Genomic DNA, 20567 nt, shown 5'->3' on the forward strand with positions numbered 1-20567 from the left:
TAGTAGGAAATTGTTTTCTTGTCACCTTGTTTAACCATTAGTTCTTGTCCCAATCAGACTCTTATTTAATCTTAGCTAATAGAATTAAGAAACATATTTTTCGCTACCCAGAGATTGAAATTGATATGAATGGCAGCTTGACTTAAAGCAAAGCAACAAGAGAAGAAAGAGCCTTGACTCAACTCTAAATCCCAAATGCTAGTCCAAGATTAAGTGAACTGTAATGTACAGGGAATCATGGGATTCTTAACCGGATACTTCTCTGGAAAGAATAACCTTTAAGGCAGGTCTTAGTCTTAAATGAATGTTTGCTTAGAAATAATTGGGTGAGATCCTTCTAAATTTTCTGTGTGTGTGTGTGTGTGTGTGTGTATGTGTGTGTGGGATCTATTACCAGATATGTGTGTGTGTGTGTGTGTGTGTGTGTGTGTGATCTATTACCAGTTGACATGGATAAAAGGAACATGTCATGAAATTTTATGATCTTTAATATAAATACTGCTGAAAGAACAAAGCAGTATCAAAACTGTTGTTGGTGCCTTTGAAACCCGACACAGGAAAACAGGACTTGTAGGCTCTAACATTGCAGTTTTCATGGAGTAGTAATGAAACAGTATAAGCACTCTGAGTAAATCTGCCACCTTTAGCTTTTATAGGGTAATATGAATTATAAAGAAGCAAATCCCAAAATCTAAATAGTATTTTCGGGTTTGATCTCTCTTGTTTTATGTCATCTGCTAGACTTCGAGAACTTTAGGAGAGTCAGAAAAAAAGTATATGTTAGGTACCACTATATTAGGTTACATTTATGATGATGTTAAAGATTGGGGAATCATACGTAAAAATAGTAAGTTTATAGCTATTTTTTGCTAATAATCATCTTATCTGTTCTGTATTTGATGAGGCTTTTGTAGTGAATATTCTTTTAAGCCTGGCTGAAATTAAATATAACAGAAGTCTTAATTGGAGCTTTCTTGACTAAATATAAATATTTCAGAAGGAATAAGGTAGAAGGGATTCATAAAACTTAGCTAGTTACACACCCAGCTGCATATATTTATTTATAGCCTTCTATCTTGCTCATTTATGTTCCTACAGTATAAAAACTGTCTTTGAAAATTTAAATTAAAAGACTATTTATACACCTATAATAGGAGCCTATTTAAAAATAATGCAGTAAATTATGAAAAACAAATGAGGTTTATTTGGCACTTTTTGAGCATTATTGAATTCTTGAGTTAAAAATATGTTTAAGCTAATTTTTGTAGCTATGGTAATTTTACTGGTCCAGGAGCTATGCCAACTCTAAGTACAATACGTTTTAATTAGTATAAGCTTAGTGTTTTTGTTTAATGGACACCAATTTTATTCATGATATTCAAGACATGCTTAGTTCCAGTGAAACAGCATAAAAGTGTGCTCTTTATTGTTTTTAAAAAACTACCCAATTATGGATATGGAAGTAAATCTTTAATGAGATAGCTCCTCTGACACTAAAGAGATGACTATGTCTTACCTGCTCTTGGCAAAACCAAAATTAGATTGTTGGGTGATTGAATAACTTGGTCATGAAAAAGCTTATTCTCTAAATTGAAGCTGGCAAACTGTGATCTGTGGACCAAACCCTGACTGTTTTTGTAAATAAAGTTTTATTTTAATGCAGCCATACTCATTCATGGACATATATTGTCTGTGCTTTCGTGGCACAGTGGTAGTGCTGAGTAGTTATGGGTCGTATGATTCACAATGCCTAGAATAGTACTGTTTGGCCCTTAAGGGAAAAGCTTGCTGACCCCTGCTCTATGTCTAAGTTTTTTGTAGTCAGATCATGTTAAAGTTCTGGTTTAGGTTTATGACGTTAGTATTTTTCTGTTTAATTTCTCATTCTGCTTCATTCTAAGAAAGAATACATTTTAAGATAGAATACTTATATATATATATATAGCAGTATTATATATATATTTTTTGTAGGTATCATATAGATATAGATATAGACATATAATTTTGAGTGTTAGTTTCCAGCTTTCTCATCCACAGGCAGGCATAATACCACCTTGCAGGGTTGCTATGAGGAGTCAATGGGAAATGTAAATAAAATGTTTAGGGTGCTTGGCATCAAGAAGAGATTCAAACAATGGAGGAGGTATAATTAAGGAAAGTTTAGGTGTTTATTTGGGTAATTTAGGATGGCATGGTTTCTAAAATTTTTTTTTCTTTCTAAAATTTTCTAAAAATCTCTAAATTCTGATTTGTCCACAGAGCTGGCTATAGAGGCCTAGTTTATCCACGTTCTTAATATGACATTGCTGATTAACGCCCCTCCATCTTTTCCTCCCTCCCTCCTTCCCTGTCCCTCTTGTCCTCTATTCTTCCTGAACTTCATACCTTCCTCTCTGTTTCCTTTTTGATAAATATAAATAGCCTTGGTACTAAATTTAGGTCAGTGAGTAGTTGCTACTACTAGGGAGAGTATGCAGAGAAGCTAACACATAGAAGATTCTCTCTTATCTTTAGTTCTGTTTTCTAGGAAACAAAGGAACTCTAAAATCTTGTAATCTCTCTCCCTTTATTTATTATTTATTTATTTATTTATTTTTTAAAGAGAGAGAGAGCGCACGTGTGCAAGTGGCTGCCCCCTTTATTCTTATGTGATCATGTATATTAGTAGCCATATAGGTATGTGCAAAGTCTGTTTTTACCACAGCAAATTTTAGGACAGATCTTGAGTTTTGTCTTGAACCCTCATGCCAAGAGTTCACCTTTAGATAGGCATGGTTTTCTTCTAGGAGACAGGACAAATGATGATAGATTCTCCTTTACATTTTGAAGGAAACTTAAAGATCGAGTGATGAAAAAATTGACCCTAGCAGGGTCACTTAGTTGTTTTCTTGTTTCATGAAAACAAACTTAAAAGCTGAGTTATTTTACTTGACTTTATTTTTAGGGGATTAGTTTGAAACCTGGAACCTAACCTTTTCAAGTTATTATAAAACCAACATTAATATAAATAACAAAGCAAAAAAATATCTTAGAATAGTGTCTGTTTTTATTGACATTTATTATTTTGTGGTAGTTTTTAATTTTTGTAGGCATCATGAGAAAAGATATGGAAAAGAGGTGAAATTCTAGGATGATATTAATGTAGGCAGCCTGGGTCCAAGGATCCAGAGTGGGGGTTCTCTACAGGACCAGCCCAGAGGGTCCTTGGCTTTGTGCAGGATAGAAATCAAATATGAGTTAGAAAAAATGAAAGAGTTTATTGAATAGCATGAATGACAGAGAGTAATAGATGGTCTGTCTGGGAAATTTGGAAAGGAAAAGAGAATGAGTCTCATTTTTGCTTGGGGGTAGGGGTTTTATATTGGAAGGGGGTCCAGGGCATGTGTTTCTTTGGGAGTCCAGGGTGGGGTCTGATCAAAGGAGAGTGTCAGGTGAACAGTAGGTGTTATTTCATGAATTACTGAAGGTAGCAGTATTGATGCCTGTGTCAGCCGAGGTTTGTTCAAAGTGAGTGTCCTGGAACACATTTAGTATCCCACTCTTCTCAGATGTTATATCAGGTATTTGGGGCCTAGGACAAAGCTCAGAGAATGATTAGCTTTTTTGCTTCCTTCTTAAAGTGGGAACATAGCTTCTTTGGCTTATTCAGAGGCAAATATGGGTCATGAATAAATGGGGCCTACCAGAAAAACAGAACCTTTCTAGAATGGAGTCCCTTAGTTTCTTTATCTAATAATAGTTATAGTGTTAGCAGACCCTTAGATAATAGTATTAACAATTATCCACATTTCTTAAGGTTTTAGTCTCCCTCATTTGAAAATCTCTTTTTTTAAAGACTTATTTATGTATTTATTTGGGAGAGAGAGTGAGCGAGAGAGAGTTACGGAGCCGGGGGAGAGGGAGGGAGAAGCAGACTCCCCACTGAGCAGGGAGCCTGATGTGGGGCTCGATCCTGGGACCTGAGCTGAAGATAGACACTTATCTGACTGAGCCACCCAGGCACCCCTGAAAATCTTTTTATCCATAATAAATTTAATTCTGTTTCAGTTTAGTTTAGTTTAACTAAATTAGTTTGTTTGAGGTTTAAAAAGGAGTTCAGAACGGGTCAGAATTTTTCATTGAAAGTTCCAGCCTTTCTAAAGCTAATACTTAAATGAATTAAACCTAAATTTTATGTGCTACCTTTCTATTAAAGGTAAAGTATTCGTCCTATTTTCTCATTTATTTTGCAGTAAGCTGAGATTTTGGTAGAGGCAGATTTTAATCCCTAGTCTTCCAGGCTCTGTGAGTCACACAGGGACATTAAATAGTTTTCTTAGAACTGCAGTTTTAGTATGAAGTTAGGGACATAAATGTTGAATGTACCTTATTTTATGTATTGATAGGAACCAGACAGCAAGGTTTAAAAAGTAATTTTGTGTCTGGAAATAGGTAGATAATGTAGAAGATGGGGGATTATTTAATTAAAAAAAGGCTTTTTTGAGAGGTTAAGAATTTTATCTTGCCAGGATACAGGGAGAGAGGGAGGAGAATTCTAAGTCTTGCTGAAACATAACTCAAAGGCGTATAGTTAGTATTTGCATTCTGTTTGCTTGTATATGGAAAAACCAGTAGCAGATTGATTTAATCTCTCAAAGGAGAAGTGGGGGGGGGAGAAGAAAAAAAAAGGCATACTTGGGAATAGTGAATTTTGTTTCCTTTTACTTGGCTACGTTACTAATGAACTGGCAACTAGTAAAGAGGACGATAAGGATATTCTGCCCTTGGTAGGTAGGTGGGTCACCAGTGAAAAACAGTTTTAGTTGTTTATAAATTCTCCAAAAGACATAAGGTGTTTAACTGTGACTTCCATGTAAGAGGTTATCTCTGTATTATGTCTGCCACTGTCCTTATTATCATTTCCATGACAGATCTGTGTCAGAATTTGTCACTTGCTTTATTATAGTCTTATTCCCATGATTTTTTTTTCTTCATTTTGTATTCTTACTTGAGTTAGATGGGCTTTCCAAAGGTTGATGCTCCATCTTCCTGTGGTTTTGTTTGCCACTGTAAGTCATTTTAACATTGTCTGTTGTGTAGTTTGTTAGTCTTCAGATCAAAAAAGTCTGTTTGAGACTATATGGGAGATCTGAACTGCAATGTGTAAAGCGTTTACAGGGAGTTTCTTTCCTAAGTTATCTAGAAGAAATTAGTAAACCAACAAAAAGTATTTATCTAAGTAGCTTATGATCTTTGACCTTACTTTTGCTTTGAAAGTTTAGATTAGGATTTTGGAATTTTTTGCGAATTTTCTTTTTTATAGCCAGATTTACTATTGCTATGTGTGTTATCTTTGACAAAGAGTGGAAATAATCTTATAGTAAATTCTGTTTCCTTACAGTCAAAGGCCGTTGGCTTGCTAGATGTGGATGTGTATGGCCCTTCAATTCCGAAGATGATGAATCTGAAAGGAAATCCAGAATTATCACAGAGTAAGTAAAAAAGAGATAGTTATAATAGTTATGCTTTTTTTTTTATTACCTCCTGAGTATCAGGCATTGTGCCATGTACCATGTGTACCTTCTCCACAGTGTAGTATAGTAATTCTGAAATCAGATGTGGAGCCAGACTGTCTAGGTTTGAATCCTAGCTCTTTGACTGTGTGGCTTTAGGTTAATTGTTTAACCTCTTTGTACCTCACCTCTGCCGCATATGTAAAATAAGGTTAACAATTGCTGTGAAAAATCACTCAATTAGAAATTGCTATTAAGTGTAATGCATTTGACATAGTGTCTGGCACATAGTCAGTGATCATTATCTCTTTACATTAAATGTGTGGATGTATGGAAGTATTTGAATAGAAAATATATATTTGTGTTAGAAGTCATGAAAATTATTTTTTCTAATCAGATTTTTGTCATATTTGTCTTAAGGTATTTAAAAAAAACCCTCAAAACATTAGTTCCTCTTGCCAGCCTTCACTGCTATCAATAGGACAGTAATTTTTTTGAGTAAATCTTTAATATTTACTATGCTTGTTATTACACTTCCTTGCAGAGCTATCAAATATAAAGCATTAAGAATAAGGAAATGCTGTGAGCAGAATGGATTATTGGAAAGGGGTGCCTGGCTGGTTCAGTTGGTAGAGAATCAAGCTACACGCTGGGCTTTGGAGACTACTTAAAAAAAAAAAACTAAACAAACAAACAAAAAATAGAAGTATTGGAAAAACTTGTAATTTCTTGAAAAATGGTTTTAAGTGAATGAAATTAATTTATTAGAATTTATTTCAAATTATAGGGGTGCCTGGGTGGCTCAGTTGGTTAAGCAGCCAACTTTTGATTTAGGCTCAGGTCGTAATCTGAGAATCCTGGGATGGAGCCCTGCGCGTTGGCCATGTACTCAGTAGGGAGTCGACCTGAAGATTTTTTCCCTCTCTCTCTCTCTCTCTCTCTCTCTACCCCCCTCTGCCCCTCACCCTGCCTGTGCTCATGCACCCGCTCTCTCTCAAATAAATAAATCTTTAAAGAAAATTGTATTTCAAATTATAATTAGAGTATATTATTGAAGAATTTCTTTTCATTTCTTAGTGGGCTTTCTCTTTTCCATAGATCTAGAACAAAATGGCTATTTACTGTAGGGGTTTTGTTGGATTATCTATGTAAATAATAGAAGTATTTTGTTGTTGTTGTCATTAGATGTTAGTTAATTAGGCATTGTCTGCTATTTAATATGCTTTTGTCTGTGCTTTAGTTGTTGGAGTCAATTACAATATTAAGTTCTGAATAATTGTGGGAAATTTGAAGATGTAGTGATGATAAAATTGACCTTAGCAGTTGTATATTGTAAGCACCCACTTAGTTTTCTTGTTTGATGAAAATATAAACTTAAAAAGCTAAGTTATTCTAGCTGCTTTGTTCTTTGTCCTTTCAGTGGAATGCATACTTAGTTTGCAAATATGTGACATACGCCAAGATGTCAACTTCACAAGGAAGGAGTAATGAATTTGCGTACTTTAAATGATAGACTTATTATGTCTGTCTCTTGATTAAAGTAATGTGAAAACTGGTGCATGCAGCACATGAGTGATGGCAAAGTGGAGCCCTTGGTGTCAATTTTTTCTTAAGTAGTCTGTTCAGTCTATGCCAACATAAATACTTGAAGTGAACTTTGATTTCTTTCTTCTTGTTTTACTGAAGCTGTAATCTTAAATTTGATGTTTGCAAATTGGCTGCCGTTAAATAGGCTTTCTGGTAAAGATGAGATACTGGAAATTTTGGAAAGCCTTAAAAGAACACTTCTTTTGTGTTGACAAGCTGATCTTAAGTCACCCAAGAAATAGACTGAATGATTAAGGCAATCACTTAAAAGAATGTGGATTCTTTTTTTTTTTTTTAAGATTTTATTTATTTATTTGACAGAGATAGAGACAGCCAGCGATAGAGAACACAAGCAGAGGGAGTGGGAGAGGAAGAAGCAGGCTCATAGCAGAGGAGCCTGACATGGGGCTCGATCCCATAACGCCGGGATCGCACCCTGAACCGAAGGCAGACGCTTAACCGCTGTGCCACCCAGGCGCCCCAGAATGTGGATTCTTAAAGGCCCAACTTATAAATTATTTGTTGAATCTTAGATAAACCTGCCACCAGGGGCGCCTGGGTGGCTCAGTCGTTAAGCATCTGTCTTCGGCTCAGGGCATGATCCCAGGGTCCTGGGATCGAGTCTCGCATCGGGCTCCCTGCTCTGCTGGGAGCCTGCTTCTTCCTCTCCCACTCCCCCTTGCTTGTGTTCCCTCTCTCGCTGGCTGTCTCTCTCTTTGTCAAATAAATAAATAAAATCTTAAAAAAAAACCCAAACAAATAAACAAAAACCTGCCACCATTATACTAATTGGCATCATTTTAACATTTCTGTATTTTAACATGTTAATTTGTCCTGTTGTACTCGCTGTTGCAGAAAACAATGCAATATGAAATTACCTAATTAGCAATAAAGAAAAACTGTGAAAGATTTGTTTTCAGCAGGCCATAAATCTTTGTGTTTATGATAAACACCTGCCTCAAGACAAATGTGTGTTCTTCTATGTCTCTTTCACTTTTTGAGTTATATCAGAGAGCTCTCCTTAAGATACGTAGATGAGTCGTGTGGTATATTTGTAATGTGGCCATATTTTTTAGGGCTGTTTCTACTTCACATTTCTCTTTTCCAGTCTAATTCCAGGTTAAAACACAACTTTTTTTCTTATTTCCTAATCTTCTGATCATTCCCAATGTTTTTCAGAATTATTGGCAAATGTACCAATCTTCAGATGACAGAAATTAAAAGAACTTGCTATTGTTAGGTAGTGAGAGGATTAACTTGCAATTCTATTTTTAATACTCTATTTTTATTTATGTGCCTTGCAAATTTTTGCTTTTTAAAATAAACTTCATTATTGCTGATTCATAGTTACTTTTTTTTTTTTTAAAGATTTTATTTATTTATTTGACAGAGAGAGAGACAGCCAGTGAGAGAGGGAGCACAGGCAGGGGAGCAGGAGAGGAAGAAGCAGGCTCCCAGTGGATGAGCCTGATGTGGGGCTCGATCCCAGGACTCTGGGATCACGCCCTGAGCCAAAGGCAGACACTTAACAACTGAGCCACCCAGGCGCCCCCATAGTTACTTTAATATTATTTACTAGGTACTTTAGAAACCTTTTAGGGGTACTTTAACAAAACATATTTCATTTTTTTCTTTTCCTTTTTTTACATGAGAACAGAGCTTTATTTTTATTTTTGATTAAGATATAATTCGCATACCGTAAATGTCATCACTTCTCTTTTTCTTTTCTTTTCTTTTCTTTTTTCTTTTCTNTTTCATTTTTTTCTTTTCCTTTTTTTACATGAGAACAGAGCTTTATTTTTATTTTTGATTAAGATATAATTCACATACCGTAAATGTCATCACTTCTCTTTTTCTTTTCTTTTCTTTTCTTTTCTTTTCTTTTCTTTTCTTTTCTTTTCTTTTCTTTTTTCTTTTCTTTTCTTTCTTTTCTTTTTTAGGTTAACAGAAAGTAAAGCATTTAGGAACGTAGGTTGGTGAAAGCAGGATGTAAAATGAGTTTTGAAGGTGGAAGATGGGGGTGCCTGTGTGGCTCAGTTGGTTAAGCATCTGCCTTTGGCTCGGGTCGTGATCCCAGGGCCCTGGGATTGAGCTCCACGTCAGGCTCCCTGCTCAGTGGGGAGTCTGTTTCTCCCTCTCCCTTGTGGTCTCTCTCGCTGTCTCTCTCTCTCTCAAATAAATAAAAACTTAAAAAAAAATAAAATAAGATAAAATATTGAAGGTGGAAGATGTGGGAAATATTCACATGTGAGTTGGAGACTCTATAGGAAAAGACCAAAAGCCATAAAAAATAACACTATACTAAGAGGCATGAAAAGTTTTGATAGTCTAGATTTGGTGAGGCTAACCTAGAAGAAATTAGACATGTTACAAAAAAAAAAAAGTCATCTTTTTCACTTTCCTTCTGGATTTCTACTCTAGATTTTGTGTATGTGTTGTGAATACAGGGTAATGGATTGAAATGAGATTTTGTTGTCAAAACTGGATAGATTTTGTACACCCATGTTCATAGTAGCATTATTCACTGCTATTATTATGAATTCACTATTCATTATTCCATTATGTGGAAGCTATCCAGTGTCTATCGGCAGATGAATAGATAAGCAAAATGTGGTATACACATACAATGGAATGTTATTCAGTCTTAAAAAGGAAGGCAGGAGCTTCCTGGTTGGTGAACAGATGATTTGGGGAGAGTGGTATGCTTGGAGAGGTCATGGAAGCTTTCTGTTCTTCCTCAAATCTTGTCCTATGCATCTCATCCACCTGGCTGTTTCTAAGTTATATCCTTTTATTTTAATTTAATTTAATTTTCCACCACCCACATCTCTTCCTTTCCCTGCCCTGCAGCACTGAGAGCTAACCAATAATCTGAGTTACATTCTTTTATAATAAACCAGTAGTATAGTTCCAGGGATTAGGATGTGGACGTCTTTGGAGGACTGTCATTCTTCATACCATACCACCATTCTATCCCCGTCTCCCTCTACTCAAGGTTTTTGCCACTGTGAACAAGACTGCTGTGAACATTTTGGACATTGTCTTCCATTGCACATCAGCAAGAATTTCCTTTCGCTTTGAACCGAAGGGTGTAATATCCAGGTCATGAGTTTGTGAATGTTTATATTACTTTCCAAAATGTTTGCATCAACTTATGCTCTATTCATTGTATCTAAGAGACACCATTGAGCCATATCCTCTTTAAATAGGACATAAAATGGTATCTCATTATGGTAAAAAAAAAAAAATAAGGAAAGTCTTACATATCTTGCAACATGGATGAACCATGAAGACATTATGCTAAGTTGAAATAAGCCAGTCACAAAAAGACAAATGCTGTATAATTCTGCTTAGATGAAGTACTTAGGATAGTCAGAAACATAGGGACAGAAAGTAGAATGGTGGTTGCCAGGACCTGGAGGGGAGGGGAGAATGGGGATATATCGTTTAATAGGTTTCGGTTTTACAAGATGAAAAAGGCTATGGAAATGGATGGTCATGATAGTTGGACAGCATTATGAATCTATTTACTACCACTGAACTGTAGGCTTAAAAATGGTTAAGATTATAAATTTTGCTGTGTATATTTTAATGAAAAAAATTGAAAAAAAATTAAATAGATCTGCTCTGGCAGTATTACCACAGAACAGGGTTTCTTCCATAGTGTCTATGGTATTGACCCAGTGATTCCATTTGTCCTTTAAAAGAGCAATCATTCCTGGAGGAAAATAGAATAGTGATGTTTCATTGGGAGACTTAGTAATTTAGTTATAAGCCTTTCTACTTATTAGTTTGGAAACTTCACTAGCCTGCCAGTTATTAGGAATTGTAGCCTAAAATTTTATTTTCATTTCATGAAAAGTGAGAGAACTTACTACATTTAAAATCCTTAATGTTCTCATTACCAGTCTACCATTTGTAACATTACCAATATTGTAAAGCCCTGTGTGACCTGATCCCCACCTTCTGTCTATTTCTACATCCCCAATTCCAACAAGCTTGCTTTGTTATTCAGTGAAAAGTGAATTTTATTTTCTACCACCGTAAATGTCAGCATTTCTAACGTGTGAATGTTTACATTACTTTCCAAAATGTTTGGCAGTGTTTACTTTCGAGGGGTGGAGTCCTGTAGAGCCTGAGTTTGAGCCATGATGGAAAGGGCAGTGTTTAGAATCCCAGCTTTGGGACTTTGAGCAACCTGGAAAAAGAGAAGGAACTAGTAGGTCAGTGTATACCATCATTCTTTCCTCTAACCATCTGCATTGCCAATCTAAAACAGTGCATGAACACTAAAACAAAGATCTTACTTGATACTGTTTTTCTGGAGATTGGTATTGTAATAGGAGAAGTGGTGAGTGAGGAAACAGTGACAGTAAGGTTTTGATTTTATTCTGCTGTCTCTGAGGTCTTTCAGTTAAGGAAAAGAAAGGAGAAATACCAGCGTGCAGTTTAATGGGCTTTGAGATCTCCCTTGCAGTATATAAACCACAGACTTTCTTTTGAATTGGTAGAGTGAGTATCTCGAACTGGGTTTCCCAGAAAGCAGAGCCTTGTGCACTGCCAATTTATTAGAAGTGCAAACCCAGACTGAGGAAGGAAGCAAAGAGGGAGAGCTAAGTGATTAAACTGTGCTATCAGGCTGGCTGTCACTTGTATATGACAGATTGCTTGACTGCACGGGACTGTGTATATGGGAGGAAAGGGGAAGAGTTTATCTGATTGTATCCATTTCCCATTGTCCACAGGCTCACCTCAGTAGGTAGGAACTCACCTGCATTTCTGAATTCTGCATGAGTGAGTGCCACCAGAGTCCTATGGTGTCCTATACTTGGGCATCAAGATGGATATTTTTGGGGTGGGAGGTGAAAGGCACACAATGTATAGACCTAAAGTGAGGTACTTTCAGACAGCCCCTGTGTGACATTGGTTAGAGCCCATGCGGAGCTGATGGCTGGAATGAGAGATGAGTGAGGCTAAAGGATGTGGAGAGATCATGTGGGACTTTCAGTGCATGGGGATGGAGGTGGGGAGCTGAGCCTTCTGTCCTCAGGCAGCTATTTCAGTGATTCCCTTATTGACTGATACTAGGACATAATGGCAGTGAATAAAGAAAGTGCAAGATTCTTTCCAAATTTTGATATCCTGAATTCTTAAGAGAATATAAACTGATCCCTCTAATCTTTTAAGCCAGTACATGTCAAAGTTTTATTTCTCAAGAGAGTGCATGCCTCAAAGGTGTATTTGAAGTAATATTTAGAAATTCAGTTTCACAGTTGTTTTCCATTAGATATATTTAGAAAATACAATGGCTTTATATGTTTTTATTCATTTTATTCTTTCAACTTGATAATTTTTAGTTTTTAAAAATGCAATACAGTATTTTTTGCTGTAGTCACTGTGTTGTATATTGTGTGTACATGACATGTACATTTTTAATTTAAAAATATAAAATTTGATAGTATCAAACTCTAGATCTGAAAACTTGGCTTCTTTATGTTTGAGGGTTTGGTGGGTCACATAATGCTGATCAGTTTTAAGTACAACAGTATTGTAGGGATTGGGACTCTAGTATAAGGGCTAAGTTTCAACTGATGGTTACTTGAGATAAAGACAGGTCCATCATGGGGCGCCTGGGTGGCTCAGTCGTTAAGCATCTGCCTTCAGCCCAGGGCGTGATCCCAGGGTTCTGGGATCGAGCCCCACATCGGGCTCCCTGCTCCACTGGGAAGCCTGCTTCTTCCTCTCCCACTCCCCCTGCTTGTGTTCCCTCTCTCGCTGGCTATCTCTCTCTGTCAAATACATAAATAAAATCTTAAAAAAAAAAAAAAAAGACAGGTCCATCAGTAAGGCACTTTCTTGTTTCAAATAAGTGATTGCACAATTTGGTATTGCATGTTGTACAACATAAATAAAATCTTAAAAAAAAAAAAAAAGACAGGTCCATCAGTAAGGCACTTTCTTGTTTCAAATAAGTGATTGCACAATTTGGTATTGCATGTTGTACACTTGACCAAAGCCTTAAATAAGCAAGAGTTCTGTCAGTTTTGAGCAAGAATAGTAACTAAAATTGAGATACCTGTCTTGGTAACCAGGGTTTAGATGGCTGTGTTTGGATATATTAGTAGGCATCATAGTCAGTGGAAGAACATTTAGGGCTTTTTACTTACAAATGTTTACTACAGATTCCATGGCCGGAAAAAATACACATACATGTGCATGCATATATACATAGACACATATATTTAATTAAAGCATCATTTAAAATTCTGTTACTTGCAGCTTAACTAGCACTGACTTAAAAGTGGTTGCTTTTAAAATAAATTATGCTTATTTTAAACCTAGTTTTAAAATTTGCTTTGTATTAAAAGTGAAATGTTGAGGGAGACATTATTTCCATTTACTTAGCAAATATTAATGGACATATTCTGTAGTTAGTAAGCATGAGAAATATTTGATTTGTTGGCTGTCAGATCAAATAAGGTTTGATGTCCATTCTCTTCGGATGCACTGGCCAATGATCACAAGCATAATAAGCATAAGTAAATGCTATAATAGGAGTGTAAGCATGCTTCTTTGTGAACTGAGATGAGGACTCTAAATCAAACAGGAAATTTAGAGAGATCTTCTTGGAGGAATGATTTTTTGAACTAAATTAAAAAAAAATGGATGAGCCAGGAGTTTGTTGTAAGAGGGGGTTGGGGATTGGAAGTGAGGAGGACGTTCTAGGCAAAAGGAGTATCATGTGTTAAAAGCCTGCAGAATGCAAATTGTTTGGTATGGCAGAAGTGAAGAATCTCTGTGTGTGAGTTGCTGGAGTAAGATTGGGCCCAGAAAGATAAGTGATGGTCTTATCATGAATGCCTTCTTGTGCTTGTTTGAGGAACTGAAGTGTAACTCACAGACTATGAGAAACTGTCATGGATTTTAGAGAGGGGAGTGACACTATCAGTTCTGTGTTTTAGGCAGATCATTTTGGCAACATTGGGGAGGAAAGATAGTAAGACCAGATGGGGGGTAGGGCCAGTTAGGATGCTATTATAGTGATCCAGGTGAGAAGTGATAAGGCTTGATTTAAGTCTGTGGCAGTAGAAATGGAGGGGAAGGGACCTAATTGAAAGGTATTAAAGAGATTGAAAGAATAGGGCTTGGTAATTCATTGAATATGAATGAGAAAAAGGTCTCTAGGATGGCTCCTGGATTTCTGGGTTGAGTGATTGTTTAGATAGTTGTGTCATTCATCAAGATAGAGCAGAGAGGGAAAAGGCATAGGCTTAAGGAAAACATTAATGAGTTAAAGTTTATTGAATTTGATGTCCAAAGAGAGTTAGTCAACAGGTGATTGGAATATATTGTGTTCTGGAGAGAGGTTTGGGTTAACAATACAGATTTGGGAGTTAGCAATGTGTGCGTGTGTGTATGATATTTGAAGTTGTTAGTTTAGATCACTGATTTTCAATCTGGAGTGCTTTTTCCCTCAGGAGGCATTTGGCAATGAATAAAGATTTTTGATTGTCACCATTGAAGGATCTAGTGGGTAGAGGTCAGGGATGCTGCTAAACATCCTGCGATGCTGCTAAACATCCTGCGATGCACAAGGCATCCCCTTACAATAAATGATTGCCTGGTCCAAAATGTCAATTATGCGGTGGTTGAGAAATTCTGACTTAGAAATGATAGCCCAAAAGAGTTACAGAGAGAGTCAAGTATAGGACTGAGGGTAGAATTTGGGGAGGTTAACGTAACGAGATGAGAGAAAGACTGAGAAGGGCTGACCAGAGAAGTAGAAAGAAGACAAGGATAATACTGCCCCTTAGAAGCCAAGAGGAAGTTTTAGGAGGACGTGGTAAACATTTTCAGAGTGGCTAAATAAAATAATAATTATATCTGAAATTTAACAGTATGTTCCAACTACTATTTTGAAGAAAGTACAACTTGTGTTTTGCTTCTTGAGGAAATATATTTTATAAACTATATATAACCCTTGGGAAATCAATCATTTGGGAACCAGTTATTGAACATGTCTGTAATGGTACTGTGCTATCTATGTTCTAGGGAAAAAGATGAGTAAGATGTAAACTCCGTTCTTGAGGAGTTTACAGTCCAGTGGGGGAGACTGAAAATGTCAGCACAATAAATACTATGGGAAGGTATGAACAGAGGACCGTGGAAAGAGAGAGGAACTTCTAATTTTTCTGTGATGTAGCCCAGCCAGTCCTGGACCCTGATAAAGCTTTCAACCATAAGGCACAAAAAAGAGCAAGAGACTTGGTCATATTAAAAGCAAGAGACAGAGAGAAGGGGGGCGTATGTTTATCTTTTAAATTTTGTTTTAAATTTTGATATTAAAAAATGAACATTTAAACTATGGGTGATGTATTCCATCTGTCATGAGCAAAATATGTATGTGGGATGTACTTACAAATCACAATTTAATCTACCGTCCTTCTACTTCCACCCCAAAATAGTCCTTTGTCTTCAGTGCCTGAGGCTTGCCTTGTCTGCTCTATAACCTCCCTCCTTCCTCTCTGCTGACTTTTGCTTCTTTGTAATCTCAGACAGAGATTGGAAATGGCAATAGTAACTGGGGGCTCTGGAGAGTTGAAGGTTGTCTGGAGAATCTTTCGGTTTGTCCTGGTGTTGATTTGTCCTCTTACTTGTCTCTTTCCTCCAAAATAAACCACAGCTGTCTGTCCCCTAATTCCAGGTTTGACCTGAGGTAGGGAGTCACAAATTCTCACAAATTTGTATGTTTTCAGGGTTCCTAGTAGATTATAAATCTTTTTACTCTGCTCATCTTCAATTTACGAGTGTTCCAATATAGCAGAGTGTAGTAGTTCTCAAACTTTTTTTGGCCTCTGGAGCCTCTTATGCTCTTAAAAATATTGAGGATCCGAAGCAGCTTTTGTTAATGTAGGTTATATTTATCAATATTTACCAAGCTAGAAATTAAAACTGAGAAACTAAAAAACACTTATTAATTCATTAAAAATTACAAACTCACAAACTCGTTAACATAAATAACATTTTAATAAAAATAACTGTTTTCTGAAGTAAAAAATTAGTGAGATGAGAGGCATTGTTTTACATTTTTGGAAGTTTTTTTAATGTCTGGCTTAATAGAAGACTGCTAGATTTTCGTATCTACTTTAGCATTCAATCTGTTGCAGTATGTTGTTTTGGCTGAAGTATATGAGGAAAATCCAACCTCACATAGACACATAGTTGGAGTAAGGAAGGATATTTTAATAGTTATTTCAAATAAGTAATGGATTTTCTTCTTTGATACTACACCACAATTTTGACAAATGGTGGCTTTAGAGATTAGTTGCAGTATGGAATCTGAGACTGTATCAGTGAACCTTTCATAGTCTATTATATTCAAATCTTCGGTCTATCTTAGACTTTGAGTTGGATTTTATAACATCACGCATTGTCATTTAGCAAATATCAGTTCACTGATTTATGCTGGTCTTCCAAGTGTTTACGTGTTTCATTATATAAACAGTCCATTTATTAATACTGTAGTATTGTGTCTTATCAGACAATTCTTTAAGGATTGGGGAGCTGTAAAACTCGTGGTGGCCAGATAAAGGTTTTTCAAAAATTCTAATTTTACTTGAAAGCTCTAATTTTGTCACAGAAACAAATATTGTCAATTGGGTTATTTGAAGTGACAGGCTTATTTCATTTTGTATGCCAAATATCCGAATCTGAACAGCTGTCATTTGTCAGTTTGTCTTTCAAGTAAAAATGGTGTTCTATGAAAAACTACATCTCGTTTGGCTTACAACTTAAGCAGTTACACAACTGCTTTCCCTTGAGACAGCCGTTGTAACAGCCATTGGAATGCAGTGCATGGCAGAGGTGCTCTATGTGTTCTTCTCATTTGTCACACAGAATGTTAAAAAGACATTACTCAAGGGTCAGAATTTAATAAATTAAATACTTACCACTACTACATCAAGGACATTCTTCACTGAAATGGCATTTATTTTTACTGTTGTGTGTGGTGGTGAATATGATGACTATTAAATACAGTTTGATTCTGCCACTGCCTTGATTTCTACTAAGGTGCTGGCAGTCTTACCTACTATTGGTAACCAGCGCAAAAGTCTACTCAGTTAAAACCAATAATATCTTAATATTTTTATGAAAATAGCTTTATCCTCTTGGATCATCTGAAAGGTTCTTAGGGATCTCCAAAGGACCAGTGACTATCCTTGGAGAACTGTTGGTTTAATGGAAAATTCTTCAACCAGAAGTGAGAAATCTTACTTTCTAGTTTAGTAATTCTTATTATGGATTTCACGAAATTATTGGCCTCATTTTTTTCCCTTCCTTTAAAAAAAAGTGATGTAGAAGTGAGTTGTTTAGAGTTTACTAACGTCTGAAGTCTGGAGATAATATTTTAGATGTGGCACTTTGTAAACAAGTCCTGTAGAGATTTGAACTAGTTCTTTTCTCTCCATTTATTTTGTTTACTCTACTGGCATTAAGGTGCCTGGAGCTGATAACCTGATTTGAAAAACTTCTAAATAATTTTTCAAAAATGTAATACTTGAATATGATTATCATCAATACAGACACTGCATTCATGTTGGAACCTAGACTGTAAGATACAAAAGTTGTCCTCAAGCTGCTTGTAACCTGATTAATAAAACACTCAGAAATTGCAATATAATGTATTTTATGCTATCATGTAATTGATTTAAATGATACATAGGAGAGCAGTGAGGGTAAGATTGAGGGTTGGGGAGGTAGAGAATGGCTCCTTAAAGATGATAGAATTAAATTGTACCTTCATGGAAATGGGGAAATGATATGTGCTAGGGTACAAAGAGAGCATGTCATACTTCTCAGTTATGGTTTTTCCTTCTCAAACTCGATTCATTCCCTTTTCCCTTTTATATTCCCTTTTCCCTTTTTGTGGTTTGGGACAGTTTTTCTTGTATTCCTTTTCTTTGGACCAACCTGAGGAGTGTCATTTGTGCTTCTATTAAGACAATGTGATGTGGTGGAAAGATGTTGGGCTTTGGTTCAGACTGAAACAACCCCCAATTCCCATGGCACTACTTACTACTGTGTACTCCTGGGCAAGTTCCACAACTTTGAAGACAGTATGAAAATAAGTGAGATAATAAATTTAAGGGTTCTTAATACATGTTAACTGTTTTTCCTTATTATTACAAGTGGTCAATAGCAACAGAAAATGCATTAATTGAGTTGATAGCGTGATTTGTTGAAATTTATCTGTTAGACTCAGAAAGCAAAAGACTTATGTTAAGGTAGGCAATAAGATATAGTAGGATTTTAGAGTCTAAGAGACTTGCAGTCAGATCCTGACTATAACTTATATTGTTACCTTCGTGTACTTTGGGCAGGTTGTGTTAAATTCTCCTAGCCTTAGTTTATTTATATAATGAATGGGAATGGTTTTGGGGAGATAGTTGGCAGGGTCTCCCCAAGTATTTACTTCTTCTTTAATTGAATATGATTTCGTTCGGCCTTAACTGTCATGAGTATCTTGACACACTCTGCCCTCTTGAAGAGGTGCATCCATATACAAAAGTGTATCTGGTCCTTCACTGAAAAAGTTTGCCGATTCCTGTTGTAAGGAATTAAGTTACTTGTAATCTGTTTGGTTCTTTATTTTTTTTTAAAGATTTTATTTATTTATTTGACAGAGGTACAGACAGCCAGCGAGAGAGGGAACACAAGCAGGGGGAGTGGGAGAGGAAGAAGCAGGCTCACAGCGGAAGAGCCTGATGTGGGGCTTGATCCCATAACGCCGGGATCACGCCCTGAGCTGAAGGCAGACACTTAACCGCTGTGCCACTCAGGGGCCCCTGTTTGGTTCTTTAAAAGCTTTTAAACTTTGCTTGGGTGGGTCCAGAGCAGTCTGTAGTCTATGGCTAATATACTCTAGTACTATAGCAATACCTTTCTGAGGACTCTACCATGTATTGTGAGATCTTTCCTCTTTGGCTGGTAGAAACATAAGTAGTCCAGCTGTGTGTGATTTTGGGGAATTATACAGTGTACAACTCTCCACTGATTCTTTCCTCAGTCCCATGTAATTTTCTCTCACTCCTGTGCAGACGAATACTCAGCCAGAGACTCCACAGGTGCCCTCTGTAGTTCTCTCGAGTTCTCTCTTTGTGTTGTTCCCTCCTCTCTGATATTCTGCCTTTATAAATTGTAGCTGCCTTTGCTGCACCTAACTTTGATTCTGTTGTCTCAACTCAGCAAGCTTACTGGGCTTTGTTTAAATTTCCCCTCCCTGGACTACAGCCTGGAAACTTTTCCAGGGCAGTATACCGTAGCAGTCATAGGACTCATTTTCTTGTTTCCCTTCTTTCAGGGATCATTGTCCTCCTGCCTATTGTGGCATGTCTGAAAACATACTTTTACATGTTTTGTCCAGTTTTTTAAAGTATGTGTGTGTTGGGTGTTGGTGATTAGGGGGTCAGTCCTGTTCCTGTTACTCTTTTATGGCCAGAAGCAAAGGTATATTCATAACTTTTACTTTTCCTTCTCCTATATACTCTCTAGGGCACTAAGAATGCAGATGAGTCTTTCATCTTTGCAGTCACTTTTGTTTTCATTGCACTTAAGTGCCATAGCCTCTTGTATTAATCTGGGTTTTTCAGAAAACCAGAATCAAGAGATATAGATAGGGGCGCCTGGGTGGCACAGCGGTTAAGCTCTGCCTTTGGCTCAGGGCGTGATCCCGGCGTTATGGGATCGAGCCCCACATCAGGCTCCTCTGCTATGGGCCTGCTTCTTCCTCTCCCACTCCCCCTGCTTGTGTTCCCTCTCTCGCTGGCTGTCTCTATCTCTGTCAAATAAATAAATAAAATCTTAAAAAAAAAAAAGATATAGATAGATACAAGGAATTGGCTTACATAATTAGGGAGACTGAGAAGTCCCAAGACCTGCATTTAGCAAGCTGGAGACTCAGGAGAGCAGTTTGGTATAGTTCTAGTCTGACTTCAAAGCCCTGAGAACCAAGAGAACCAATGGTATAAATTGCAGTCTGAATCTGAAGGCAGAAGACTAATGTCCCAGCTGACTGGCAGAGAGAACAAATTCTGCCTTATTCTGCCCTTTTGTTCTGTTCAGGTCTTCAGTGGATTGGAAGAGGCCTACCCCCTTCAGGGAGGATAATCTGCTTTACTCAATCTTTTGACTCAAATGTTAATCGCATCCAGAAAAACCCTCACAGGTACACCCTGAATAATGATAAATCAATTATCTGGGTACCCCATGATCAAATTGCCAGAATTAACCACCACAGTACTGGATGTATGATCATGAATCTTGATAATGTGAAATACATTTCTAGTATTTCTTTCCACTATAGAGATTATCCCTTCATTTTAGAATAACTTCGGTCTCATTTTGAGGATCTGTTTCCTGGGGCCACTTTCCAACAAAAAAACATAACATGGTAAGGATTATTTGAGATGGACTATTTACATTAGAAAG

The 20567-nt window shown here is 36.8% G+C and overlaps 1 protein-coding gene across 2 annotated transcripts in view; it reads left to right on the forward strand.

Annotated features, from left to right (window-relative positions):
* Positions 1–20567, forward strand: part of NUBPL (nucleotide binding protein like) — a 201153-nt gene that overhangs the window by 31855 nt on the left and 148731 nt on the right. For both annotated transcript variants that reach the window (XM_019798942.2, XM_019798943.2), the window contains exon 4: positions 5381–5471. In XM_019798942.2, coding sequence (XP_019654501.1) covers positions 5381–5471 — 91 coding nt within the window. The remainder of the gene's footprint in view (positions 1–5380; positions 5472–20567) is intronic.

This window comes from Ailuropoda melanoleuca, chromosome 20, assembly GCF_002007445.2.
Source record: "Ailuropoda melanoleuca isolate Jingjing chromosome 20, ASM200744v2, whole genome shotgun sequence".
Lineage (NCBI taxonomy): Eukaryota > Metazoa > Chordata > Mammalia > Carnivora > Ursidae > Ailuropoda > Ailuropoda melanoleuca.